The sequence below is a fragment of the Pleurodeles waltl genome, chromosome 1_2, assembly GCF_031143425.1.
Source record: "Pleurodeles waltl isolate 20211129_DDA chromosome 1_2, aPleWal1.hap1.20221129, whole genome shotgun sequence".
Taxonomy (NCBI): domain Eukaryota; kingdom Metazoa; phylum Chordata; class Amphibia; order Caudata; family Salamandridae; genus Pleurodeles; species Pleurodeles waltl.
In genome coordinates this window covers 94496850-94512843 of record NC_090437.1, presented here as the reverse complement: position 1 = coordinate 94512843, position 15994 = coordinate 94496850, and the positions used below count along the sequence as shown (strand labels likewise).

Here is a 15994-nt window from a genome sequence, read left to right as displayed (position 1 = left end):
TCCCAAGTCCAGGGCATGGGCAGCACCGTGTTCATTTTGAATTTGTTTCAACACCTCTAGAATAACCAAAAGAAATGGTGTACTATATGCTGTGGTATATATTGCTGCAAAAACTGTGCCCCAAGTAGCACAATCATCAATAGATGGTAGCATCCCAAATGGCAAGCACATTGGGAGCATTCTATGTTTATCATGGACTCCTGTACGGGGAAACACTGCTTCCAATTGGTTTATTTTAGTGCAGTCCAAAACTGAATTTCTTCTCATTTCTTGAGAACTTTACCCACAATTGCATTAATAGTTACTGGGTTTATCTCTAGTGTAGCCAATTGTTGTTGGACAGCTGGAGCAGTATTCAATGTTCACATTGCCAATTGTATTAAGTGTCTGTATAATCTTACCATATTATTATAATGGGCACAGATCTGCTGCCTGTAAATTTTGAACATTAGGATAGGGGATGTAGGCAGCTAGGTCCAATCATGTGGCCCCTTCATTGCTGTGGGGACCCAATCTAACATTTTCAACAATGTGTTGGAGGGCACCTTGGAACCAATTTTGAGGTTCCTGATACGGTAGTGGTTCTTCAAAGTAATTATACGCTCTGTATTGTTGTGGAATATTTGCTACTGTGTATGTGTGAAATGCATTTGTTTTGGCATTGACTGCAGGAAAATTGACCCATGAATAGAATCTTTCTGTTCTGCATGCTTCATGTGCCTCAACCATGAACGTGACATCTCCACCTCGATTAGGTAGCCCATTAGCAAGTAAATGTTGTGTGACAGCATGTCTACAATGTACAGGGATAACTACCGGGAGCATCTCGCGTGCTGTGGAAGAGGCGGGGTGGTGCACGGGAGGGAGGAAATATACATTACATTTATTAATTTTTTTTTTAAAAACCACTTACCTTCCCTCGCTGCTGCACTGCTCCTCTCCTCCGTTGCAGGCTTCAGACACAGGCTCCCAGCCTGCCCAGCGGCCTATCCTGACGCTGCTCAGAACAGCGTCAGAATTGGCTGGGACCATCAGGATAGGCAGCAGGGCAGGCTTGGAGCCAGTGCAGGCTCTCTTCAGCCTGGCAACTGTGTTGCAGGGCTGGAGATAGCCTACTGTGCATGTGGGTTTGGCAGGTCCAAGACAGCCGGCCAAATATACATGCACAGTGAGGGGGGTGCTGTGCTCTCCCCCTCACTGCTCGTCACCCCTGTGGCCCCGCCCCTTTAAAAGAAAATGATAATAATCAAAGTTTATTTTTGTTTTCTTTTAAAGGTTTTGCAGGTGCCACTGCTGGCGGGGCGGTGACGCTCCTCCGCCCTAATGGAGGAGCCGCCCCTGATAACCACTGGATGTGCCATTTCTATAAAACAGATTTCAGAGACAGAAACACCAGAAGGGGTGTCCTTTTAAGGTTCAAGCTTGAACAACCTACAGACTAATATAGACAGTGCTAGCTATGTAGCTGAGGAGGACTTTCCCCAACACAACAGACTTCTCCGTAAAACAGGTGAATAAGGTAGCTTAGAAATACAAGAGAGAACTACTCAGGAGATGCGTTAAAAAAATACCTGACCTTGATAAATTGGTGGCGACATATTATGCAGTTCCTACTTTGGTAATAGGACTGTAATAGGCATGTTTAGGACAGCAGCACCGCCGAGTGTGGGAGACTGAGTGCAACCTGCGCCATTAGGAGCTGTCAGCCTAACTCATGGCTAGCTCACAGTGCAGCAACCAAACCTTCAAACCTGTTGGGGTGAAAGGTGAATATGGCTACCTCAACATGACACTCTGACTCCTCAGGGAAGTCGTGGAAACAGATCGTACCTCTTTTGTTCAGTTACTTACAGAGGCTAAGGTGAAACACAAAATGTGAAATGGTTTTCAATGCATTTATTGAAGCAAATGCATTTAGGTATAAAAAGCATGTGCTGCTACAGTGAGGCAAATGAAACAAAGCAAACAACGTTACGATCAGAATTAACAGGATGAGCAACCCCACCATGTTGTGTGGTTTTAGATGTTATTGAGATTCTTACCTAACCTTATGTCTACATCTGATAGCATAGTGGTTGTAACCATCTACCTGGCCCAACCTAAGGGATTAGCCCCGGCCCCATCCCTAAATCAAATAGCAGGGTGTGCCTGTGGTGAGGATGGTAATCCTCTCAGAAGGCTGAAAAATCAGCACCAACAAAGCTGTTTGTCGTGTATTACATGTCCCAGGAGGATCTTGACCAGAATGCTCTCTACCTTCTTTGGGTTAATGTGCACTTTATATAATAACCCATGCCTCCTTTGGACAACAGTTCTGATGTTATGCTGTGTCTCAGATAAAATCTGGTTAGCATATCATGTACTGCATGTAACAGCCTTGGACATGAAGTACAGATTATAGTTGCTGCAAAGGCTGATTAAATGTATGGTGTGATCCTTGCCTTCTTAGAATGAAGCAGCTGATGAAATATGTAAGAGCAATTGTTAAAGAGCAGTCTCGCTAAATCATGATTAAAAACATATATAAATGTAAAATAAGGCACAAGCCATGAAACTAAGCTAAAACAGGGGTGCCCAAACAGGGCACTAAAGGGTCCTCACAACATTGTTTGCTTAGTGCTGGAGGGTATTTGCTGTTACAGCCCCTGCTTCATAACATACAAGGGGGTAGCTCCAGGGGAGTGTTTGGGATGTTACACCCCCTAAAAAATTTATTTTGTAGTTAATAGTTGGGTACAAGTGCTTTCACTTGGGTAACGTGAAGTGTCTGTCGGATTTTACTGGAATTCTTACATGCCCACATTGACAAAACACACTCCCTCTGCTATGTTTGAAGGCCTTAGAAAATGTTGATTAGTTATAAAAAATATTGTATTTTAAGTGCCTCTATCAATCCGTCCTCCTCTCTCTTTCCAATGCCCTTTAAGCCCTGCATGTCCTGCTTGTCATATAATGTATTTTTTATAAAACGTCCCACCGTGATTGTTGGGAAACATGAAGCTCACCCTCCCCCGCAGCCCCCCCCTCCCAAAATCATATTGACCAAGCTCCGCCCCTGGTAACTCAGTGTGGCTCAATGGTTAGAGCGGCAGACCCTGAAGCAGAGATCTCGCTCAAGACCAGGGTTCAAGTCCCGCTTTGGCAGGTCTTGGGCTCAATTCCCCTTGACCAGATAATTCTCGCCTCGGTGCCTAATCTAATTCATGGGTCCCACTCTGCAACTCTGGGCAATAGCTTGCTTAATCTCCACAACGGCCCCAACAGCGCTTGGATGCCTGGCTTCACCCTGGGGGTGCTCAGGAGTGGGCGCCTCACAGGGAAAAGCCAGGAGGGGTTCCATAGCGGTATGAGTACAGCGCCTTGAGACCCTAACGGGTGAGTAGTGCGCTATACAAGTGCTAATTTACATTTTTTTTTTTTTACATGGGGATATTTCATTACCTATATTGATAAAACTATTGTGCCAGAATCACTACTGCTATCTGAGGCCTAAACAGTAAGACTGATGAAACCGATAAGCGTCTCAACCTAAAAAAAAATCTACACTGAGCCGTAGTATCACAGGTTCAGATTTTCAGAGTTGTAACCTTTAATTTTCTCACCCTAACCCGTCTAAATAAATTGTCAAAGTTAACATATGACTAAAAATCTACCGAGAGGTGGCGCAATAAAAAACATAGAAGGAAGTGGATTATCAAGAGAGTGCGCAGTACTCTTTTGCTACATAAACTCGTTTATTGCAATGCTGAGCCTTATAAAATATTTTTGTCCGGGCTGCTTTTGATTCCCTTTCTGGTCTCTCTCCTTACTTTGGTCCCCGCTCGAGGCAGCGAGAGACGAGAATGAGGAAAAGTGGAACTCAGAGTAAGGAAGATGACCATTATGCAGTCAGGACATTACAGATAAGCAATTTCTTGTCTCCAGGATACCTCATTATAATCCTGTATGCCACATGCATCATTGCCACGCACTCACACAGTATCACTGCCACACATATTCAAGAAACCACGTAAAATTACATTCGCTCAGTGCTAAAATAGCTCTGATTTTACTACCAAGAAAACAGAATGAATGTTAAAGTAGGCAAGTTACTGGCTTTTTAAGTACTAATTTTCAATGCTGTGTCACATCTTTACCAAATATTTGAATGTTTTCATTTCTGAAAGCACGTATTATCTAGTCATGAAAAACGCCCTTTAATCTACGTTATTTCTCTTTAGGTCGGTGTGCTCTAGCTCTCCGCGCTTCATCACTAGTGTTTAGGGCGGTGCGTATACCGCGCCTCTTTATACGGTAGGAAGCTTAGCTAACACGTCAGGACGAATTCGAAAATGTAACATTGGGCTTGTTACGGCGCTTTTTCGAAAGTGCCAAAACTTATTTGAAAATGCTTTGCACAAATGCGATATGAAAGGACAGGGCGCCCGGGGGAGAATAAGTGACGACATACCTAATTTTAGACGGAAAATTATTTAGAGCAAGGCATTGTTTAATGCAGTAGTAATCGGTCGTGGCAGCAGCATCATTATTGCTATTTCTGTTTCAAAAACAATGTAGCTTACACCGCGTGGACTGTATATAAAATCCTTGCAGGCTAGACATTCTTGGCAGATTTTTAAGACCTAAATTCCTATCATTTGCATCGGTTATTTTACAGTACTCTAAACTTTAAACATACGAAGAACTGTGAAAAGAAGGACCTGTTATAAAGTATTTGCTTTAGGAGTTACACGCGCCATTTAAATTGAAGCTCTATTCTTAGCAGGAAGCGCCCAAACATACATTATAACTGAGAAAGCACGATAATTATTCAGAGTTAATACACGTCACTTACCTGAGTTTATAAGGGTCATACATAGCAACGCTGTGAGAAAACCCCGCCGCCGCGGCATCTTGGCTGTTTTTGTGGCTGAGCCGGTGCTATAATTTAGAAGTACACTTGGTTACCGCAGCTGGCTCTCTTCAGAGCAGTTAAAGCCATTCAGGATTGGAGACCCTGAAAAGAGAAGCAGATATCACGCAGCCTCCTCCATCAGTATGAAAATCAATGAAGTGTACTTTACAATGCCTCAGTTGGCTATCGCAGCCCATAACCCTGGTTGGCTTCCCTGGGTCCTAAACTCAGAAGAGTTCCGTGTACATAGACAGAGACCGTTAAGCACTCGTTACATCTGCAAGACACCATCAGACACATATATTGCACATTTACGCGGAAAACGTTTGATCTATTTCTCTAGGGACTAACAGGTTTTAAATTAAAAGACTGGACTGAAATGGTACTCTGTTGCAAACGTCAATGTGTCTGGACAATAACTTGTAATGGGGGCTGGGGGGGAGCAAAGGGCTTGCCCAGACCCCCCCCCCCCCGCTTATCAGGCGCTAGTGGGAGAGTCCACAACGGTGATTGGGGATTGGTTGGGGCTTCCGGACAGGGCGGGTGTTTAAGGGTGGGTATATAAGTCAGGGGCAGGGCGTGGGCGGCCTCTTTGGCCGTTTGTCACACCCAGTAGGCGGTACCGTAATTTGGGCAGGCAGGTTCTATCAAATCAAATCAAATCATTAACATTTATAAAGCGCGCTACTCACCCGTGCGGGTCTCAAGGCGCTAGGGGAAAAAGGGGGGTTATCGCTGCTCGAACAGCCAGGTCTTTAGGAGTCTCCGGAAAGCGGAGTGGTCCTGGGTGGTCCTGAGGCTGGTGGGGAGGGAGTTCCAGGTCTTGGCCGCCAGGAAGGAGAAAGATCTCCCACCCGCTGTGGAGCGGCGGATGCGAGGGACAGCAGCGAGTGCGAGGCCAGAGGAGCGGAGGAGGCGGGTGGGGACGTAGAAGCTGAGGCGTCTGTTGAGGTATTCCGGTCCCTTGTCGTGGAGGGCTTTGTGTGCGTGGGTGAGAAGTCGGAAGGTGATCCTTTTGCTGACTGGGAGCCAGTGCAGGTGTCTCAGGTGTGCGGAGATGTGGCTGCTGCGGGGTATGTCGAGGATGAGGCGGGCCGAGGCGTTTTGAATGCGTTGCAGGTGATTTTGGAGTTTGGCTGTGGTCCCGGCATAGAGGGTGTTGCCGTAGTCCAGGCGGCTCGTGACGAGGGCGTGGGTCACGGTTTTTCTGGTGTCGGCGGGGATCCAGCGGAAGATCTTGCGGAGCATGCGGAGGGTGAGGAAGCAGGCGGAGGACACGGCGTTGACTTGCTTGGTCATGGTGAGAAGAGGGTCCAAGATGAAGCCGAGGTTGCGGGCGTGGTCTGTGGGGGTCGGTGCGGTGCCGAGGGCCGTGGGCCACCAGGAGTCGTCCCAGGCGGACGGGGTGTTGCCGAGGATGAGGACTTCAGTTTTTTCAGAGTTCAGCTTTAGGCGGGTGAGCCTCATCCAATCTGCGACGTCCTTCATATCCTCTTGTAGGTTGGTCTTGGCGCTGGCGGGGTCCTTGGTGAGGGAGAGTATAAGTTGGGTGTCGTCGGCGTTGGAGGTGATGATGATGTCGTGCTTGCGTACGATGTTGGCGAGGGGGCTCATGTAGACATTGAAGAGTGTCGGGCTGAGTGATGAGCCTTGGGGTACGCCGCAGATGATCTCGGTGGGTTCTGAGCGAAACGGAGGGAGGTAAACTCTTTGGGAACGGTTTGAGAGGAAGGAGGCAATCCAGTCCAGGGCCTGGCCTTGGATTCCGGTGGAGCGGAGGCGGGTGATTAGGGTGCGGTGACAGACGGTGTCAAAGGCAGCCGAGAGGTCGAGCAGAATGAGGGCGACTGTTTCACCGTTGTCCATCAGGGTTCTGATGTCGTCAGTGACTGAGATGAGGGCGGTTTCAGTGCTGTGGTTGGTTCGGAATCCGGTTTGTGAGGGGTCGAGCAGGTTGTTGTCTTCCAGGAAGGTGGTCAGCTGTTTGTTGACGGTCTTCTCTATTACTTTGGCTGGGAAAGGCAGAAGAGAGACTAGCGAGTTTTGCTTAGGATTTGGATTTTTGGTGTATTAAAATTGGGTTATGGAACCTAACAAACTGGTTCAGGCGCTGAAGGACAAGGGGAGGGAGGATTTGAGGAAGGAGGGCGTTTTAGAGAAGGCCTGGGTGGGGCTTCTCAGGCACCTCTTTTCATCAGTGCGTTGTGACTGGAGGCAGGGGGGTTGGCCAGCATGGGGCGGTGATGGGTTTGGGCCGCTCGGGGGCGCGGCCTAGTGGAGCGCATGCGTTTGCGGTAAAGCGCACGTCCAAAAGAAGCAAGCAGCAAGCTCCATCCCCTTTAGAAAATAGTGGGGAACGAAGGGAGCATCCATTAGAGGAAAAGAACCTTAGGAGAACCACGCATAATGGTGGCGCCCTCCGATGTCAGTAAGGATTCGGTTGTGATTATTTCTGAGGATGAAAGGGAGGACCAAGGGGAGCATATGAGTGAGAATTGTGGGAGGGGGAGGTCTCCCAGCAGGTTTTTTCATTTTTAGAAAAGGTAGGCTGATTCCATGGGTACCGAGAGTAGTTAGTCCCATGCTTCATAAAGTACAGGAATGGGAAGTGGATAACCAGACTGTTTTTAAGCCTGGTGAACAGGTCGAATTAGTGGATAGCAGTGGTGTAGTGCTTAGGGGCACTATTTGTGGGGAGGCTAGTGGTGATGGTAAAGCAGGTATGGCGCAGGTGAGGCTAGATTTTTGGCAGCCAGGTCATGGTCCGTCCCAGCCTGGGTGTGACAGTCCTCATGCTTTGGGTGGGCATGAGGATTACATGGCGACACAGCGGCTTGGGCGGCCGGCTTGTGGTAAACATTTGCTGGTGAGGGTCGGAGCACCCATGGGACACCGAATAGAAGAGAAGGCGGAACCCGGAGCAGTTCGCCTGACATCGCGGGATGCATCCTGTTATGGAGTTGGCGGCCAGGATATTTGTCCTGGGACTGGTGTGCTGCCATCTACTAGCCGGGGCGCTGGTTTGAATTTGGTGCAATTCGAAGAGAAGCTGTTGGATTATGAGGAGGAAGAGGAAGTTCATGAAGAGGCAGTGCAGACGGGTGGCACAGTGGAGATGCCACAAGTGAACAAGAAGGCGGTCGAGAGCGATCGTCTGGTGGGAAGACATCATCAGGAGTTGGTTGGTGGAAATTTGCATAGAGGTGAGGACTATGGGATGGAACCAATTATGGTTGGGGGCTACAAGGTTGGGCTGGATGATTCGGGAAAACTTTCTGGCAAGGACATGGGCATTCAGACGGTCGTAGGTCATGGGAATGGAAGCATAGATGCTTCCATTCAGGTGGGCATCGGTTCGGAGGTTGTGTCAGGTAAGTCAGAGGTGGCTCAGGTAGGTAATGGTCAGGTTGCTACTGGTGTTTCGACAGGTGAGGGGTCCGGGAATGGGATTAAAACTAAGAAGTTGCCTTATATGGGAGTGTCAATGCCCTTGGGGGCGCATCTCACTCCGAGTTTGAAAGAGAAAATATGGAAGGGTGAATTTATAGATGTTTTTAAGCTGTTACATAGGGAAGTGCAGGCAAAGGAGGGTTCCAAGGAAGAGGAGTGGGAACTAGCTTGTATGCCTAGAGTACTTACGACGATAGAGAATTGGACTTCAGCTTATTTGATTTACGCCAGTATGTATTGTGAACGTTATCCGGATAGTTGTGTGGCATTATTTAAGTATATGGATATTGTGCAACACGCTCAAATGGATTATGGTGGCTTTGGCTGGTTTAGATATGATGAGGAGTTTAGAGCACAGAAGGCTATCTATTCAGACAAGGTGTGGGGTGAAATTGATAATGAGCTGTGGATGCAGTGGCTGAGAACGGCAAGGAATGCTCCTACGACACATACGGCGAGTGGTTTACCTTTGCAGTACAAGCCCTTTCAGTGGCGTCCCACCCAATTTGGGGTGGGTTTTGCACAACAAGACCAGTTCCCACACAACGGGGCATGTTGGTCGTTCAATAGTGGAGTGTGTGCCAGACAGCAGTGTAAGTTTCGTCCTGACTGCTCCAGTTGCAGAGGCAGGCACCCTGCCTATCAAAGCTTTGGAGGGCTCCATTGGGGTTGGCAGGGGGCGCAGAGTAGTTGAGGTGAGGGGGGAGGGGACATATCCAGCAGCTGGCAGATAAAGGGCCCTACGCCTATTAAATTGGATGTTGTGAGTTATTGGTTGCAGTTTTACCCCCGTTTGGAGGAAGCCAATATTTTGTTGAGGGGTTTCATGGAAGGTTTTAAGTTGTGTTACCAAGGTCCGAGGTTAAGACGATGGGCGAATAACCTGAGGTTGGCAAGAGAGTATCCAGAAGTGGTGAGGTCTAAGTTGCGGAAAGAATTGGATTTAGGCAGAATTGTGGGCCCTTTCCATTTCTGGCCTTTGCCTAATTTGACTATCTCCCCTTTGGGGGTGGTGCCCAAGAAGCAACAAGGTGAGTTTTGCCCAATTCATCACCTGTCGTGGCCAGCTGGGGCTTCCATAAATGATTTTATTGCTCCGGAGGATTCAGTAGTGCATTATGCTTCTGTGGATGAAGCTATCTCGTTGGTGCGAAGGTGTGGTCTTGGTGCTGAAATGGCAAAGTCCGACATTCAGTCAGCTTTTAGAGTCCTGCCGGTACACCCAGAGGATTTTTCCTTGCTGGGTATGCAATTTGATGATGCCATCTATGTCGACAGGATGTTGCCCATGGGTTGTTCTGTTTCTTGTTCATTGTTCAAGATGTTCAGCACATTTTTACAGTGGTTTTTCCAGTTTCAGTGCAGCTATAAGTTTGTAACGCACTATCTGGACGACTTCTTCCTGTTTGGAAAACCCCATTTGGGAGAGTGTAATAGGGCCTTGTCAGAATTTGAGCGAATTATGATCCATTTTGGGGTCCAGTTGGGCCGAGAGAAAATGGAAGGGCCTTTGACATGTTTAAAGTTTTTAGGTATTGAGTTTGATTTTGTGAAAATGGAGGTGCGGTTACCTCAGGACAAGATGCAACAGTTGGTTTCCATGTTGGAAGAGGCGGTACAAAGACCAAAATTGGAGTTACGACGGGCTCAAAGTTTACTCGGTCATTTGAATTTTGCATGCAAGGTGGTGAGAGTTGGCAGAGTGCGAGGAGCCATATTGCTGCATCATCATGTTCAAATTCGGGCAAGTGTCAAGGAGGACTTGAGGATGTGGATTGGTTTTCTACAGGACTTTAATGGTGTTACCATGCTGGTGGAGTAAGTTGATTGGGTTTGGCAAATTCAAATTTTTTCAGATGCATCTGGAGCACATGGTGTTGGTCTTTTTTTGTGATGGACACTGGGCTGCGGAGAGTTGGCCGTTGAATTGGAAGAAAGCCAGACACAGCATTGCTTTTTTGGCAATTTTCAACTAGTTGTTGCATTGTCCATTTGGGGGCCCACTTTTACTAACAGGAATGTGGTTTTCAATGTGGACAATCAGTCTGTGGTTAATCTAGTGAACTTGCAAAGAGCAAAGGATGAGAAAGTGCTACGGCTTTTGAGATAATTTTCTTTGAACTGTTTGAAATTTAACATAATGTTCAAGGCTAAATATGTTCCATGATTTAATAAAGATATTGCTGATGCACTATCTCGTTTTCAGTGGCAGAGATTCCATGGGCTGGCATCGGGAGCGGATACACGGAAGACAGCAGTCCGCGGTGAGTTGTGGGATATAGGAGAGTGAGGATGTTGGAGCTGGTTCAGCATTCTATAGCTCCGTCCACAAGGAGGAGTTATGTTCAGGCCTATTTGGAGTTTCGGAATTCAAGTGCTGTTAAAAGGGAGGGTGGGGTGGAAGGGTGTGGAAGAAGGCGACAGGATGCGGTTCATTTTATCATGCAGCAGACTGAGATGGGTTTGTCTGCAGTTACAATATCGGGTAAGTTGACGGTTATTTCATTCTATGGTAAGTATTTTTGGGGATATTATCTGGTAGAAGGGGAAATATGTAGGAGGATACTTGCGGGGTGGGCAAGGACAGGGGTGCTAAAGTTGACCTCCGGCACCCCATAACCTCACAGCTTTTGCAGGCATTACTGGTGGTATTGGATGAGATTTGTTTTTCACTTTGGGAAGTAAGGTTGATGTCACTTTGCATGTCATGGCTCTTTCATGGAGCTTTCAGGGTTTCTGAGCTGCTGGGAGTGAAGGGTAAAGACGGCATAGCGCGTTCGGATGTACAGGTAAGAAAAGGTGATATTTATATATGGCTGCTAAGATGGATCAGTTGGGAAGGGGCAAAGAGGTGGCATTGAGAGGCAAAGGCTCTCGGGATTGCCCTTTTAAGCTTTGGGTTTCTTTTTCTAGGTGGTTGCCGGAAACATCCAGGTTTGTATTTGTCCACCAAGACGGTTCTGTTTTAAAAGCTCAACAATTGTTTGCAGTTTTAAAGATGGCAATTAGAAGATTGGGGATGGATCCACAATGTTATGGGACACATTCTTTTAGGATCAGTGCTGCTACAGAAGCAAAATGGATGGGAAAATCAGACAAAGCGATTATGGACATGGGGAGGTAAAGGTCGCAATGTTTTCAGCGTTATGTGAGATTGTATAAATAACGAAATGGCCGTCTTGCTTGTTTTTTGGCTTCTTGAGGTTGTTGGTTAATTTGTGTCTTTTCCATACTCCTTTTCTCACCTCCCTCCTCTCGTTCCCCCCTCCCTCATTTTTCCGATGTTCTTTTGTAGGTTGTGTCGGGGGCCCGGACAGAGCCTGTTCAGTATGGATAGTGGGGCATTAATTCGCTCGTTGGGCGGAGAAGCAGGCTTCGTCAAGGCATTTTGGAAAGCAATTGGGTTTGGATGGTGCCAGAATTAAGATTAGTTGGGTGGTTAAGAGCAGCATGCGGTGGGGAGAGTTGTTATATGTACTTTCAAAAAGACGTGAGCAGGGGGTTTGTCCGGATTTGTTAGTAATTCATCTAGGTGAGAATGATCTGATGGCGTTGTCGGGTATTGGTCTTTTGAGAGTTATGAAACTGGATTTAGGGAGGATAAAGCAGCGTTGGGCAGGGACACATATTGTTTGGACTAGTTTGGTGCCAAGGAGTTTTTGGGGAGGAGCAAATTCATTTACAGGTATTGAGAAGCAGCGTAAGAAGGTTAACAGGGAGATGAGGAATTTCTGACAGTCACAAGGTTTTTCTGTTTTGCAGCACGAGAATATAGTTTGTTCGGATGTTGAGTTGTTTAGACAGGATGGGGTGCATCTGTCTTGTATGGGTAATGAACATTACTTGTTGGACCTTAAGATCATGATTGATGATTTGTTGGGTGAAAAATTATGGGATCGTTAAGCATACTGAGTTATTGGGTGGGGCAGGAAAACGCCTGCGGGGTTTTCCTGTGTGGGAGTGGTTTTTCACAGAAAGGCTTTGGGGGGGAAGGGGATGGATGCAAAAAGATGAGAGGGCAGGGAGTTTTCACAAGGAACACAAGAGAGGAAAGGCAAGGGTAACTACAGAAGGTGGACAGCAGGATAGATGGGTAATGGATTGGTCGGGTAAAGCTGGGGATGGGATAAGTGGTATTGGTGAGGGGTAAGTTTAGAGGGTGGGGGAGGGGTTAGGAGGACATATTGTATTGTAGTGTGGTTAGTTTTACGTATTCATTGCGCTTTAGCTTCAGGCTTTAGGCCTTTGTGCACTTTGCCCTGAATATATTTTATTCATTTGCTGACAGCTTAGAGCCTCTGTTCACTTTGCTCTACATGCTTTTTATTAGGCTTCGTACTGTTATTTTTCAAATAGCCAGTTCTACGGTGTTGTTTTTTATTCATATCACACTGTTTTGCCTACTTCAGCACTGGAGTTCTCCATAACATATTTACTCTGTGCTTCAGTCAAGGATATAGTCTGGTACATTGCCGATAGACGTGGTAGTTTAGACTTGGCATTCCTGCGTAGGGACATTTTGTGATCACGATGACATGTTAGTTATAAAATCACTTCCTTGTCCCAATACATGCAAGAGGGAGATTCCGACCAGGGAACCACAACTAGACGCTGACTGCCTCGTTGCAGATGCTGAACCAAGATCACAGGTCTTTGCTCAGGTATGAGGGCTGATGTCTCCACGGTGATTCTAACAGGCAAGCTAGAAGCTTAACATGCTGTGCTCTAAATAGAACAAGCAGAGGGAGAGTAGAAACTGTTAGACAATATGATAGCTTTGTTCTTATGTTTTACTCTCCTGGTGACTATTACAATCCTACTGTGTTGTATCGTTCTGGTTATTGCGGCTCACGCCTTAATATCTGAAATACAGTCGTTTTATTAAAAAACATTATATAAAACTTATACTGTCTTTGTCATTTGTATATGAGATCATATTGGAAATAAGAGAGTTGGTTTGGATCTGAGTAACCACGACTTCCCTGAGAAGTTCCAAAGATGTCATGCGCTCGGCTGCCGAATCATTCCTTCCACATGGGAGAAATGAGGCACTGCTAGTTAGCCGGAGCAAAAACCGGATTTAGGGTGACAGAGTTCTTTACACGTGGGTCAGACTCAGTCCCCCACACCGTTATAGATCCTTCTACCTAGAAATCCAGTAGTCTCATTTAGAATAATGAGAGCCCACGCGACATGGCGCCGCCAATGTTTGGTCTGGCTCTAATGATTAGGTCCGACTGACTCTCTTGGTCTCATATATAGTTTGACTCCTCGGTTCCGTATACGGAGACGTCCGTGGGGCTGAGGGTTTCCGCCGCCACAGCATAGGTGCTTCCTATTGCTTAGTGGTTGGTTGTTCAAGCTTGAACTTTGAAAGGAAAAACCCCGATATTGGTGTGCCTTCTCTGACCTGAAGCTATTTTTTATAAAATGGCGAATCCTAATGTAGTGACTATAGCAATTAATATGCGTCATCCGCTCACGGGACATCTGTTGACACATGGACTGACAGTCCAGGGGGGTCCAGTCACTTTTGTGGTGGACGCCCATGCAGCCTATAGAACAGAACTTTTTTATTCTTGGGTCGGATTTCCAGCAGTGGATGGGGGAACAAATACTTTTCACGAATACACTGTTGCGAATGTCCCTGGACAATACAGGGCTTACGCTTATTTAGAAATACCTCTATCTTATCAAGATCACCATAATTGGCTTGATGGCGCCCTCCCACACACAGTAGCACAAGTTAGGTTAGGTCCGCTGAGTAATGATGGTCCTACCTGGCCTTTATTGGCTACATATACACCTCATCCTGCGGTTGCTCAATTGGCAGTGGTTGAAGTTTGTCGTTTATATACAGAATTAATGGCTACATATAGACGATTAGTTCAGTTTGTAATGCAGACACTAAATACGAATGCAGCGCGTGCTGCTCCAGCGCACCCACAGGCAGTGGTTCCGGGTATTAATCCGGCCACTGTACACTCAGTTATGGGTAAGGTACCGGCTAAACGAGAGGAGACTCCATTTTGGCTGACGCAAAAAATTAATACGCTGGAAGCAGTATTTCCCCATACGGGACCTCAGGATAAACATAGAATTTTGACAATGTGTTTTCCGTTTGGGATGGTTCCTCCGGTGGACCTTTGTAATACCTGGGGCACGGTGTTTGCCGCGCTCTACACTACGGCACACGGTACACCGACATTAGCTAATTTACCGGACGTGCTTAAACAGATTCAAGATGAATATGGGGCTGCCCCTGCCTTAGATTTGGGCATGCAGTTGCTGGGCAATTTTGCCACAGTTTCTTCTATTATTTTGAGTAATCTCAAAGGAGAGGCAGTAGCACTAGCAGTGGGAATGCGTCTTCGGGATGTTCCGCTGCTTAATCAGGAGCGGGAGCTTCCGAGAATAATAGCGGAAACATATTCTAGTATTGGCCTAGGGGCTAGACCACAAAAAACCCAGTTACAGGGTAAAAATAATAAGGATAATGCTAAACAGCAACAACCTGAGGGTTCGAAAAAACGCTGGGAAAAGAAACAGCAAACACCTACGAAAGATGGTGGGCAGTCTCCGCAACCGGAGACCCCACAGAATAAGTATAATCTCAGGAATAGGGATACTTTGAAGACGCCTGATAGATATCAATATACTGATACACGCCAATCTTGTTCCTTTCAGGACTCCTCGGAAAAGAGAAGTGAGAGAGGTGGGCGGTCAGAGCGGAGAACGGAGTACGTGAAACCGAGACAGGATTCACAACGCTCAGCGGAGGTTTCTATTAAACAAGAAGAGAAACCGCTGCAACAAAAACAGCAATTTAAAAAGAAGAAAGTGGCAGCAGTCTCAGTTAGACATGCCGCTCAAGAAGAGAGTTCTCTTGACGAACAAGACGTGGGCGTTAGCACTGTTAGACAGCGCAGCAGAGGTCACAATAGTTCGCCGGACCCTTCTAGAGCATCTGGAGGTGAAAGCAACTGATGACTTCATACAAGTCGAGACGGCGGATATGCGAGTCTCTGATCCTGATAGAGTATATGAAGTGACTCTACGATTGGAAGGGGACATTGACCGTATTGTAAACGCCATTTTTTGGGACCATGTGGTAAAATCATATGATGTTCTGCTGGCCGAACAAGATTGGCCACCTGACTTTGTTCGCGACTGTCCGGTTGGGGAGGAGGTTATTACACCTTCCTTCTCACCACTTGTTCCGAGAGAACTAGTGGAGTCCTATAGTAAATCATGGGCTCTAGCACAGGCTCCCGACTTGTATAGAAATAACATGGGGTGGGACAGACAATCACCTTATCATGTAATTCCGATAAAGGACGAACCTCAGCCACAACCGCAGTATCCTATCAAATTTGAAGCAAGGGCATCGGTTAGGAAAATTCTTACACAATTGGAGTACCAGGGTGTAATTGAGCCCTGTGTCTCGCTGATGAATAATCCCTTGTTTCCGGTTGCTAAACCGGACCATTCATATAGGATAGTGGTGGATTATCGACATTTGAATAGTCATACACGCACATATGCAATACAGAATTCACACAGCGCAGCGCTTATGAATAATATTGTGCATAAAAAATACAAGACAACATTAGATATCTCGAATGGATTTTTCTGCCAGAATATAGCGCC

The 15994-nt window shown here is 46.6% G+C and overlaps 1 protein-coding gene across 1 annotated transcript in view; it reads right to left on the bottom strand.

Annotated features, from left to right (window-relative positions):
* The window catches only part of CHRNB3 (cholinergic receptor nicotinic beta 3 subunit), a 669660-nt gene extending 664617 nt beyond the window's left edge, over positions 1–5043 (bottom strand). Inside the window, exon 1 of the mRNA XM_069236628.1 lies at positions 4835–5043. Within this exon, the coding sequence (XP_069092729.1) occupies positions 4835–4892 (58 nt within the window). The 5' untranslated portion in view covers positions 4893–5043. The remainder of the gene's footprint in view (positions 1–4834) is intronic.
* Positions 5044–15994: the final 10951 nt, after the last annotated feature.